At 40.7% G+C, this 12,288-nt stretch overlaps 1 protein-coding gene across 1 annotated transcript in view; it reads right to left on the reverse strand.

The window, feature by feature from the left end:
• The window catches only part of RSPO2 (R-spondin 2), a 141,761-nt gene that overhangs the window by 48,311 nt on the left and 81,162 nt on the right, over window positions 1-12,288 (reverse strand). The window contains exon 3 of the mRNA XM_081110936.1: window positions 1,435-1,578. Within this exon, the coding sequence (XP_080967062.1) occupies window positions 1,435-1,578 (144 nt within the window). The remainder of the gene's footprint in view (window positions 1-1,434; window positions 1,579-12,288) is intronic.

Genomic DNA, 12,288 nt, shown 5'->3' on the forward strand with positions numbered 1-12,288 from the left:
TTTATCTTTGAGGGTTTCATAAGAGTATCCATTGACCATCTATAAGGGGCATGGGTCTTGCCTCTCAAAAGCAAACTCAACATTCTCAATATGCTCTTCTAGTGGCTTTCCTATGTTTAATAAGGTGTTGCCTGTATGAATGTATTCACTCACACACAAATAGGAACATAAGTACACATTACTTCATAAACCTCTTCTTTAAATGTGTTCTCTGCAAGCTTTTGAATATATAATTACTAGAAACCTGATGCACGAATTCGTGCACTGGTGGGGAACATGGCCTGCAGAGAGCAGCCCGCTGTGGGAGCTCCGCTCATCCCGGTCAGCCGAGTGGCGCTCCCACTGTGGGAGCACACTGACCACCAGGGGGCAGCTCCTGCATTGAGCATCTGTCCCCTGGTGGTCAGTGTGCATCATAGCAACTGGTTGCCCAGTCATTCTGGTCATTCCAGTGTTTGGTCGCTGGGCTTTTATATATATAGATAGACTGTTTTAGCAATATTTCTTCAGGAAAAAAGTTCTCAATTTTCTCTTAAGTCTCCATTTCAAGGAGATGGAAAGTCTCATAATACATAGCTCTCTTGTACATCATATCAGATGTGTAACATGCCAAATAAAACTCAGGGGTAGGTGCAAAGGGCTGGACGTAGTGAAGATGCCATTGCACCTAAGAACAGATTCAGGCATTCATCAAAATGCAGGTACTGATACAGCTTTACCTCTTAATTGGTAGTATAAAAGCCAAACCATATAAAAACCATATAAAACTATATAAAAACAGTGAAAAAGTAGTATAAAAACCGGTGTTTTCAAACACTCAAAAAATACACAATTTATAAAATGTGTATTCCTCATTATTATTCACAAATGGTATGTATGTATATGTTAAATTATGCATTCTAGCTATACAAATTTAGTAAAGGTAAAACTGTTTTAATGCACTTTGCAACATGCAGTCAGTTGTCAAAATATATTTTGCACAAAAATTTTCTTCCCAGTGATATTTAAAAAACAAATGGCTAAGAAGATCCATAATTAATATACATAACAAAAGTGATAGAATCATTAATAACATGGTACGGTTTGAAATTTTTATTTTTATTTTAAACAAAATGTTTTTATCTAACAGACACTAATAATTTTTTAAGATAAGTAAGAAATAGATGTATTACACATATGATAAAAAGCATTATCAGCATCTAAATAGTTTAATCTAGCAAATGTACAACTCGCAAATTTTGTAGCAAGATGTAGTCTATGGAACTACCCAATGTCATGATGCCTAAAGAATTCAGAAAGTCAGCAAAAAACTCAAATAATTTTCCGTTCTAATTAACAAGACAACCAGGCTGAATAACCCAGTATGCATTTCCCCCTCCCCAAGAAACAGGTGTAAAAAGTTGCAGTTTGAAAGTTACACAAAAAACTACTTACCCACACATTCCATGGTTTCATCTAATGGTGCAAAACCATCTGGGCACTCGTCAAAGCAACGGCCTCTATGCAAATAAAAGCCTACTTTGCACTTGGTACAAAAGTCTTTGCTGAAGCAAGAATCACAGTTTTCTATTCTGCACCCTAAAAACAATTTTAAAGAGAAAATTTCAGTCAAAGAGAAATGCACTCGTTTTACAAATAAAACTTTCACAAACTCATTGGTCAGATCAATCGAAATTCTAGTGGTCAAAGCAATATGTGTTCAACTCTTTTGTTTCCTAATGCCATCTCATTCTGCATCACTCCTACCTCTTGCAAGAGCTCACCACATCAATAAGCTAAGACACAGCTCCAGCCCAAGGCCCTGGGCAGCCATGAGATCCTTCTGAAATTTTTGCAACTCCAAATGGGATTAAAAAGGATGTAAAAGAAAGAGAAAACACCCCCACTACAAATTACATTGCTGCTGGGACTGAAATCTCTGCTCTTCAAAAGACAAACAACGGAAAACATACAAAGGGGGATACTCTAATCAGGATCTCCTGCTTCTGGACAGTCAATTAAAATTCTGTTTATGTTGGTCAGTGTGGCATTTACTGTCATCAGAGGGTTCCTTAACTTGGAGGGGTAGTTCAGGTCATTTAAAAACAAAACAACACATGTAACAATGTGCCAAAGGCTTTATATGCATTTCCATTTGGTTTTCATAAGAATCCTACAAGGAGGGCAGTACTATCCTTATTTTGCAAATAAAGAACTCGAGACTGAGAGAGATTAAATCCTAGAGCTAGTAGTGGCTGAGCGGGTTCTGAAAGCCCCCAAAACTGATTGCCTCCTACATCTGGGCTCCTTTTCCTGACCCACTAACTGAACTTGGTGAGGAGCAGTTTGGGAAGCAGTGCTGTCAGGCCTGCACCCTGTGGGCTTGAACCCCAGATCTGCCCTGACCAGCTCTGTGACTCCAGACAACTGCACAGCTCCCTGAGCCGCTGTTTCCTTCTGTATAAAACGGAGATGTCACAAGGCTATTGTGAGAACTTGTAATAATATAGATAAATTGACTCATAATCTGCACATAGAAGCAATAGTGGATTAGAAACGTATTTTTCCACTAAACACACATTACAACAAGGTGTAAAAAGGAGCAAAAATGTATCTTGTATTATAGGTCAGATTCCCGAATAGGCCAGTAACATCTGGGCCAGAGATAGAGGGCTTGCATGGGGGAAAAGAAATATACTCTAAACTGCTCTGCAGAGAAAAGGAGAGAAGGTTAAAGGATTGGTTAATTGGAAGGTCAGGTTTTCAACAGATTATAGTTCATTATTACTTGCAACAGATTTAATTGATGGTAATTAATAGCATGTAAAGCTCTATGAAAACTCCATGGCATTGCTTATATTCATTTAACAAGCCTCGGAGTGCCAGTACTGTATTTAGGGCTTTCATGATTCAGCGAAGCTTTAAAATATATAGTTCCTGTAATCAAAGAAAAAATGGGATAAAAAATAGTAACCAAAACATGAACTCACTGAATATTAAAATTTTGAAAATTGAGAAAATAAAGCCAGAAAGTTGAATTAAAGGCTAATTTTATATATATATATATATATATATATATATATATATATATTTCATTAAAATAAATTATAAGTAATTACAGTTTCTAGACCTATAAGAAGAAAATGGTAACTCTTCACCTTTCAATATTGAGTCTAAACAGCTCTTCATATATTAAATGACCACCATGAAGCAGTTAATTCAACTTCTAAAATGTTACCATATTTACAACTGGAAAACCAACTATGTGTGGGTGAAAGTCCATAGTCAAATTATAGTATTGCTCTTTTTGGGGAGGATGGTTGGGCACAGGACACTTTATCATCCCATAAAAGGTTCATCTGTAGTCTTAAAAGCTGTAACGTATATTTTAACACAACAGTGGTCGATAGCTGGTCAGTCGCTTCTTAATCATGGTGAAAATACATGACCATCATGTCCACAAATTGCTGGTTTTCTTGCTACTTTCTTTTTTATTCTTTTAAAGCAAGCAGCCCTTCCTGTTAGCAGAATTATTTCCTGAGAAATAATGATAAACATTCCAAAGATACAACAGAACTAAAGGATGAAAAAGAACAAAGCATTTCTAGTTTTTTAAAAAGGGACTATACACTTCATAAATCAATTGTTATCTAGAAAGTCTGATTTTTCTTTAAACATGACCTGCACCATTAAGCTTTTTGGCCAAAAAGTTATAGCAATAAGCATTTGGAATTAATTTTACAAGGTCCTTTGCTGGTCTTTATTGTTACCTGTAACTCCCTTTCCTCATTTTGTTCCGCGTTCCTAATACCAGTCCACAGAACGTGGAATTTCTGAAATACCTATCATTCTCTGTCAAGTCCCTTCGGACTTCTTCAGGCACAAATCCTGCTAGAAGAAAGCTTAATTGTTTGTCCTAAAATTTAAGTAGAACAAAAATCGGATGCGTTCAAATTGTTGAATATGACAACCATGAAAAAGCATGAGATGAATTATAAGCAGTGACTGTAAACGTGAAGATCAATAGTTAGAGTGAAGAAACCAAGTTGCACGATATCTAGTGGATAATATAATAAAACCATATGTGCATGGTGGGGTACGAATAGCTTGGAGAATTTAATTTGGGAAAGGGTGGTAGAATTTTGAAATATGTTAAAATTATATATTTCTGAATTGTATGAATCTTTTATCATTGTAATGCATTTGGTATTAAAGCAAACCAAAGTTATTGCAATATACATTTGTGACCTACTTGAATTTACAGGATATAAAACTTTATTAGCATTCTAAAATAAATTCTTTTGATTTCAAGGTAAGAATGAAGAAATATTATCCCATCCCAATTTTTTTTTTTAGATTTGGGTACATGAAATTACACCCATTCTTTGATAATGCTGAACCTTGCTTTAGCCTTCAAATTACACAATCATTTGACCAGCTCTTGACAGCATCCCTTGTTTTCATATAGTCAATGGCACTTTTCCTTCACTCAGATCGTAAGGAAAAGAACTAAATTATTTTTTGTTCAGTAAAGCATTTAAACAAAAGCTTTGATTGGTGTCAAGTCCCAACATCACCAGAAGCTCTGCTGGCCTTCCTGGTCTCAGTCCCTCTTTGCCACAACATAAAGCCAACGCCCGCAGCCCGTACATTCAGTGGCCTGAACTGACTCGACTCATCTAGGCGCAGGCTCCTACGAGCTGAAAGCTTTTTAAAGTGAGCCACTGTATAAACCATCTACATCTGCACATGCTTCCATGCCCGAAACCTTCCTCACTGCTCCAGGCCCACCCACAACCCCTGCCCTCTCCTGCCATTTCTCCAGAAACTACCCCTTCTGCTTTGGAGAAAACCACTATTTGTGGAGCTTCAGAGCTCCCCTCACCCCAGCTACTCTACCCAACACTGCTTAAGCTTGTTATCCTTAGGTAATTGGGATTTAAATCTACTCTATGAACTCATTCTTAACATAAAAGTAAAGCATTCTCATTATAAATAAAAATTCTAAACAACACAGAAGGTTTCAAAGAGCATACAGAAATGCCCTTCCTTACTTTAATGGCATAGCAGGCCTACTTCTCAGAAACAACAACTGTATTACATTTCAGAAAAATGTCTATGTCAACTTTATAAATAAATGAGTTTTAAAATACCAGTGGGATCATTTAATAGACTGATAAACCTTAGAAAATTTTATACTGTGTAAAAAAACAGGTATATCAAAGTTTACCAAACATAGGTCTTTTCTATAAAAATCTGGGCTTTAAGTCCTCACTCAGAAATATAAGACCCTGGTTTAGCCAACTTACATGCTTCTAAATTACATGCCTCCTCAAAAATGCAATCCGCGAAATGAGGACTGCCAATATCGGTTTGAGTAAAATTACTGTCCAAGTGAAACTGCCTCCAAATGCAGTCTGACGGGGCTGTCCTTTGGCAAGAGGGGTTTACTCTGGCCAAGGGGAGAAAAAATAGGCTGGGCACCCCTTCTCCTGGCCTCCCACAGTATCCATACAGGCTCCATTATAACATTTTTAAATTATACTGTAGCACAGTTCAACAGTTCATTCCAAACATTCTCCAAAAATGTAGCACTGTGCCAGACCCCGAGAACATAAAATTATAAGACCCATTCCCTGTCCTGGAGGTGCGAACGCCAAAGGCAGGGGGCCATGTGCACCTCCAGGGCCTTGCCCATAGCACAGTAGTTACCCACTGGGTACCTCAGAGGCAGGGAAGACGCAGTCACTTCTGTTCAGCCATTACTTTTCTTTATTTTGTTTTCAGTCTGTGAATTCCTTGTTTCTAACACAGAGCCGGGCACGTGGTGGGGTTATAATGCTTGCCAAGTGCACTCACGTGCATGCCACTTAAAAATGCAATTCCTTTATGGCATTTTCAGGCTCATTTGAATGCTTGGTTTGAGATTGCTTACACAGGCACTGTAAATATCTTTAAAAAGAAAAGTTGGGCCGTAACCGGTTTGGCTCAGTGGATAGAGCGTCGGCCTGCGGACTGAAAGGTCCCAGGTTCAATTCCGGTCAAGGGCATGTACCTGGGTTGTGGGCACATCCCCAGTAGGAGATGTGCAGGAGGCAGCTGATCGATGTTTCTCTCTCATCCATGTTTCTAACTCTCTATCTCTCTCCCTTCCTCTCTGTAAAAAATCAATAAAATATATTAAAAAAAAAAAGAAAAGAAAAGAAAAGTTGGTTGGTTGCTATAAATCTTATTGGAGGAACAAACAGTGAAATACCTATTTAGAAATAGAAAACACCTAAATGGAAAGCAATTGTAATGGAGAATGTCAACACTGAAGGGTGCCAGGTAATCTGTGCTACGGAAGTTGGAACCTCCGCTGAGCAGGTGTTAGAAAGACAGAGGAAAGACAGAGATCTGGACATGGCAAGCAGGCATAACGAGGCAACGAAGGGACGTCACACGCACGTGATGGACCCCAGGAAGAGAGGCCGGGATGAACTGGAGGTTGGTTACGTGGAGGGGAGGGTTACTTCGGCTTAGATGGCTGTGGGCAGGGATTTTCACTTCATGTGTAGTTTCAAAAAAGGAAGTAAGATTATAAGTTATTTGTACGTTGTGTGGTTTTCAGTATTTAAGTAACAGTAAAAGTGAAGTTCGGTTCAAGATTAGGGCTTGCTTTCACTATTGTAAAATTCTTGAACCTGGGAGTAACATGACAAAGATGGTACCTGGTTTGTTCCCTCACTTCAACAAGTAAAAGCCACTGGGAGCCAGGCATCACGATGGAGAGCTAAAGGCCCAGGTGGAAAAGCATGCCAGCATCAGGCCACTAACGGGAACCGTCCCAGGCAGGCAATGAGATGACAATGGGACTATGAAGTGAGCACAGAGTGAGCTGGGGAGTCCTTGTTTTCAGGAAATGAAGCTTCCTGGAAGCAGGAAGAGCATGAAGGTAAGGAAAGGCGCCCAGAGCCTCAACGCTCCAAGAGGAAACAGTCGTGGGGAAAGGAGTTACATGAATCAGTAGAGCCCACAAGCTGAGTTGAGATGAAACCTGAGAGAAGCCACAGGTCCGCCATCATCCCTTCTGCCTGTGGTCCCACAGCACGGATGGTCTTGGCACACTGGCAGAGTTTGTTTTGTTTATCTTACCACCAAGATCTAGATGACAAGAACCATCTCTTAATTGAACATCTCAGCATGGCCAATCGTATAAACAAAAAACTAACACCCTGAAGTGAAAGCAGAGAAAAATCAACCTTTGCTAAGCCCAGCTGTGAAAATACACACCAAGGAATCCCTTTCTGTTATTTCTTGGTCACCAGGCTGTGGGCCGCAGGCTGCACGGGCACACCCTGGTCGCCTGGCTGCAGATTGCTCCTCAGCTGCCCTTCATTGTCAGACTACAAGCATCTCCATTCAGAATGAGGCCGATGCTGACCCCCGCCGGGGCATTTCGCCTTCAAGTGCAGTTACCAGTGCAAGAATCGAGAGCATCAAGACCACCCCTGGAAAACTCTACACGGTTCTCTGCTCAGTGTGTACTAACATCTGAACAGAAATGAAGGTAGCAGGTTGTTCCAAAAGACATGAAATTAGACCTTGAGCAATTTTTTTCACATCAAAAGTACTAGACTGTGCAACTTCATATGAGGTTTCATAAAACCGTTTAAATATTTTTAGGTTTCTGTAAAAACTTCAAATAATGCTATTTAACCTTCCTTTTCAAAACTCCCAATGATTTATAAATATACCAAAATACAGTTTTTAAGCTTTATGCTAACAAATTCATGTATTTCTAATATTTACTATGGCAGTAATCCCATTAGAGTTGGGACTGATGAAAACTATGACCTAAAATCTAAAAAATTACATTCTTTGCAACAATATGTAATAATTTTTAATAAATAAAATGTAATTTTATACATATTATAATTATTTATTTATTTATTTATTTTTTTTTTTTAAGAATGAGAAAAATAAAAGTTTTTTTACTTTCACTTATACATTCTCTGGTACTCTTCCTTTCTTTTTTTTTTTAATATTTTTTATTGATTAAGATATTACATATGTGTACCCTCTACCCCCCCTCTCCCCGCTCACCCCCTCACCCCCCCGTTGTCCGTGTCCATTGGTTAGGCCTATATGCTTGCATATAAGTCCTTTGGTTGATCTTTCCCCCTTGCCCCCACCCTCCCCTACCTTCCCTCCAAGGCCCGACAGTCCAATCAATGCCTCTCCGTCTCTGGATCAGTCCTTGTTCATCAGTTTATGTTGTTCATTATATTCCACAAATAAGTGAGATCTTGTGGTATTTATCCGCTCTCCAGTTCCATCCATGCTGTGGCAAATGGTAAGAGTTCCTTTTTCTTCTTCCTCTTCTTAAAGAATACCTTTCAGCTTTTCATATAATGCTGGTTTGGTGGTGATGAACTCCTTTAGCTTATTCTTATCCGTGAAGCTCTTTATCTGACCTTCCATTCTGAATGATAGCTTTGCTGGATAAAGTAATCTTGGTTGCAGGTTCTTGCTATTCATCTCTTTGAATATTTCTTGCCACTCTCTTCTGGCCTGCATGGTTTCTGTTGAGAAATCAGCTGACAGTCGGATGGGTACTCCCTTGTAGGTAACTGACTGTCTTTCTCTTGCTGCTTTTAAGATTCTCTCTTTATCTTTTGCTCTTGGCATTTTAATTATGATGTGTCTTGGTGTGGTCCTCTTTGGATTCCTTTTGTTTGGGGTTCTCTGCGCTTCCTGGACTTGTAAGTCCATTTCTTTCACCAGGTGGGGGAAGTTTTCTGTCATTATTTCTTCAAAAAGGTTTTCAATATCTTGCCCTCTCTCTCCTTCTGGTACCCCTATAATTCTGATGTTGGTACGCTTGAAGTTGTCCCAGAGGTTCCTTACACTATCTTCATATTTTTTGAATCTCTTTTCTTTTTTCTTTTTCGGTTGGGTATTTTTTGTTTCTTTGTATTTCAAATCTTTGACTTGATTCTTGGGATCCTCTTGTCTGCTGTTGGAGCTCTGTAAAGTATTCTTTATTTCAGTCAGTGTATGCATAATTTCTAATTGGTCCTTTTTCATGACCTCCATGGTCTCACCATACTCCTTGAGGGATTCATTAAATTTATCGGCGGTTTCCATAAAATTCTTGACAAACCTTATAAACGTGGCCTTGAACTCTATATCCAGTCGTCTGGCCTCCTCCGTTTCTGCCAATTGTGACCTGTTTCTTTGTCTCCGCATTTTGGCTGCTTCCCTGTGTTGATAGAGTGGCCTGTGCGCCAGGTGTCCTGTAGGGCCCAGTGGCTCAGCCTCCCCAGTTACCTGGGGTGGACACTCTTGGTGCACTGTTGGTGCCTCGCTTGTTGTAGGATCACTGGGAGGAATTGACCTCCAGGCCAATTGGCTGTGGGAAGCAGCTGTGTCTGAAGTGGGAGAATGGTCCCCCTCTGACCACTGGGTACAGTGGCTCCTGGATCTAAGGAGGTGCTAATTCAGCCCCTGCCTGAGGCCACACAGCAGGAACTACGAAGAGGCTCAGCTGTGAAGCAATGCAAGCCGCTGCGGGGCCTTGGGCCTTCTCTTGGAAGTTCCGGGTCTGGCTGGCCCGGCTGCAGTTAGGTAATTATCAGGTTGCAAAGTTCTGGGGCATTCACATGCAAAAGCCTCTGCCGCAGCCCGGGTGGGGCGGGGTCTCAGGGAGGCAAAAGGCCGGAGAAAGAAGCTATGGCTGATTCTCCGCGCCCGGAGTCGCGCGTCTCAGTGTCCCGGCAATGGCTGCAAGCACCTCCGAGGGAAATCTGCCCCCAAGTTCGCCCGCTGCCGCCTGAGAGAGCAGCCTCTGCCCGTATGAGACCTGGGTCCCCAGAGACTTCCCGGAACCGGAGATCAGAGCAGTCGGGAGCTTGTGATTCAAAAAGACAGCCGCGTCCTCAGGTGCCACCCCCTTTCCGCGCGTGCGAGCCGCTGCGTACCTCTGCACTCAGCCTCCGCAGCTCCTCTGGCTCTCAGCGTGCTTTTCTTTTCTTCTAGTTGTAGAAATTACACTCAGCCAGCCTTCCTGTTGTTTTGGACGATGTTTGCTCCGTCCTTTGGGCTAATTTTCAATTGTTGTGGGAGGCGACTATTTCCCGGTGTTTATCTATGCCGCCATCTTAGTTTCTCCATATTATAATTATTATAATATATAATCCTATAATATATATTTATATTACTCAAAAAAAGTCATTATCTGTAGTAAATTATCTCTGCCCTTGTTTTGGTCATGCAGCTAAACAAACTGACTACAATCATTTGTTGAATACCTGCATGGAAAGCCATCTACTTCAAAATTAGGAACCAGGATTTAGAAAAACTGAGATCTAAATGCAATTTTAGATCTCGGGGTAGAGGCGGGAGTGGGGGAATTACATCCTCTGTGTGCCCTAGTCCCTTTACTGCCAGATAGAGGGCAAAATGCCTGACCTACCTGTATCAGATGAAGGTTCGGAGTATCAAATTAAAGAACAAAAGACTAGGTAAAAGGTGCCACCTAAAATGTGTATCACTCCCTAGAGCCCGATAAGCCTACCCTTCAACAGATACCATTTGAAATGTGCAGGGCCCCTTTCTGAGCACCAGGAAGCTGTTGGGTTCATAACGTGCACTAAAGGTGTCTGTCATGGCCATGAGGGCCTGACCACAAGGATGGCATGATCCTGGCCTTGGCAGTGACTTTCATTTCCAAATTGCAATTAGGCAAGATGAATGGACTCCATCCAGAAATTTACACGTTGTTTTTCAGATAGATATTAAGTTCTATCTTATATGCCCAAAGTGCCCTTTATTTCAACCTCTGAGGATATATATACTGTCAAAAATAATTTTTTTCCTCCTGACTCATTTTAACTTCGCGTTATAACAGTTCATTAAAATAAAAACCCCAAATTCAAATTTATGAAATATGTTGCTGGTAGCTTCACTGCAATAGTTGAATGTTTAAAAATGAGAGCCTGCCCACCCACGCACAGAAAAAAATCTGAAGAAATATTGAGGCTTGTGCAAAATTGTGTGGTCAAGTAATGAAGAACTATAAAAATGCTGGCTTCATTTCTCATGTATTCAAGTGATGCATATTTGAAATCATTCTCAAAACAACCGAAATTAAAACTTGGACACACTGCTGGGGCTTCAGGAGTAGGTGTTTTAGAGGGATTTTTCTTTTTCCCATTTAAAGGGGGTGAAAGAGGAGGACAAGCTACCTCAAAACAAAGTAGGAAAGGAATGTGATAACAATAAAAATGGTCTTAAAATTACAAACCAAATTAATATCTCTTATCAGATGTTTAATCCCTGCCAGTAGCCGCTCTCTCGTCCCGGTTACTCCTTGTGCTTTTCCTTTTTTGGTGACTTCTCACCCTTTCACATTCGACGGGAGCAGAGCACTTTCATAAACCAGACTTGCGTCTTAGTTGCATTTTTTCAAACATTGAAGAAAGCAGAGCTCTCCAACCCAATGGAAAAGCATACGTAAGCTAACATATGCCCTGCCCTCCACACAACCTCTACCCAAGGAAAACAAAAAGAATCTCTTAATCCCTTCACACGCCAAATAGGCGAGAGCAGGAGTCAGCCAACTCTTCCCGTAAGAGACCAGATAGTAAATATTTTAGGCTTGTGGGCCATAGGATCTGTCTAAACGACTCTGATCTGCTGTAGAACAAAAGCAGCCGTAGACAATGCACAGATGACTATGCAGCTATTTCCAATAAAACTTTATTTATGAACATTGAAATCTGAAGTTAATAGTATTTGTATGTGCTGCAAAATATTGTTCTTCCTTTGATTTCTCCCCCCCTCTCCCCCCTAGGCCAGTTAAAAACCTAAAACCTATTCATTAGCTCAAGGGCCCAACATAAACAGGGGGCAGGCGAGGTTATGGCCACTAGTCTTGGTTTGCTGCCCCTAAACTAGAGGATGATTGAAATGCATGAGGCACATTGAAGGGAATAGGAAAAAAAGAACAGGGTTTCATTCTGGAAATATGAAATGGTCGCATTTAAGCCTAGGGAGGCTTAGTGACGCTGCCATCTTTCAAAAGCACAAACCAGTCTTGTCATTTCCCTGCTTTAAAAACCTGCAGTGGCTCCCTGTCACTTCCAGATTGAGATCAAACCCTTGATTTTAAAACAGAAGATCCTTCTTGTTAGACACACCCACCCACTGCCTTAGCTTTACCTCTACGTGTGCCTTTCATCCTATCCATGCTAGTTTCCTCTGACCTCCCCATGGCCTCCCCGCACCACGATACTGTGTCAGCACTTCTCCTGTCCTTGAGGTTAC

The sequence above is a fragment of the Myotis nattereri genome, assembly GCF_964212035.1.
Source record: "Myotis nattereri genome assembly, chromosome: 17".
Taxonomy (NCBI): domain Eukaryota; kingdom Metazoa; phylum Chordata; class Mammalia; order Chiroptera; family Vespertilionidae; genus Myotis; species Myotis nattereri.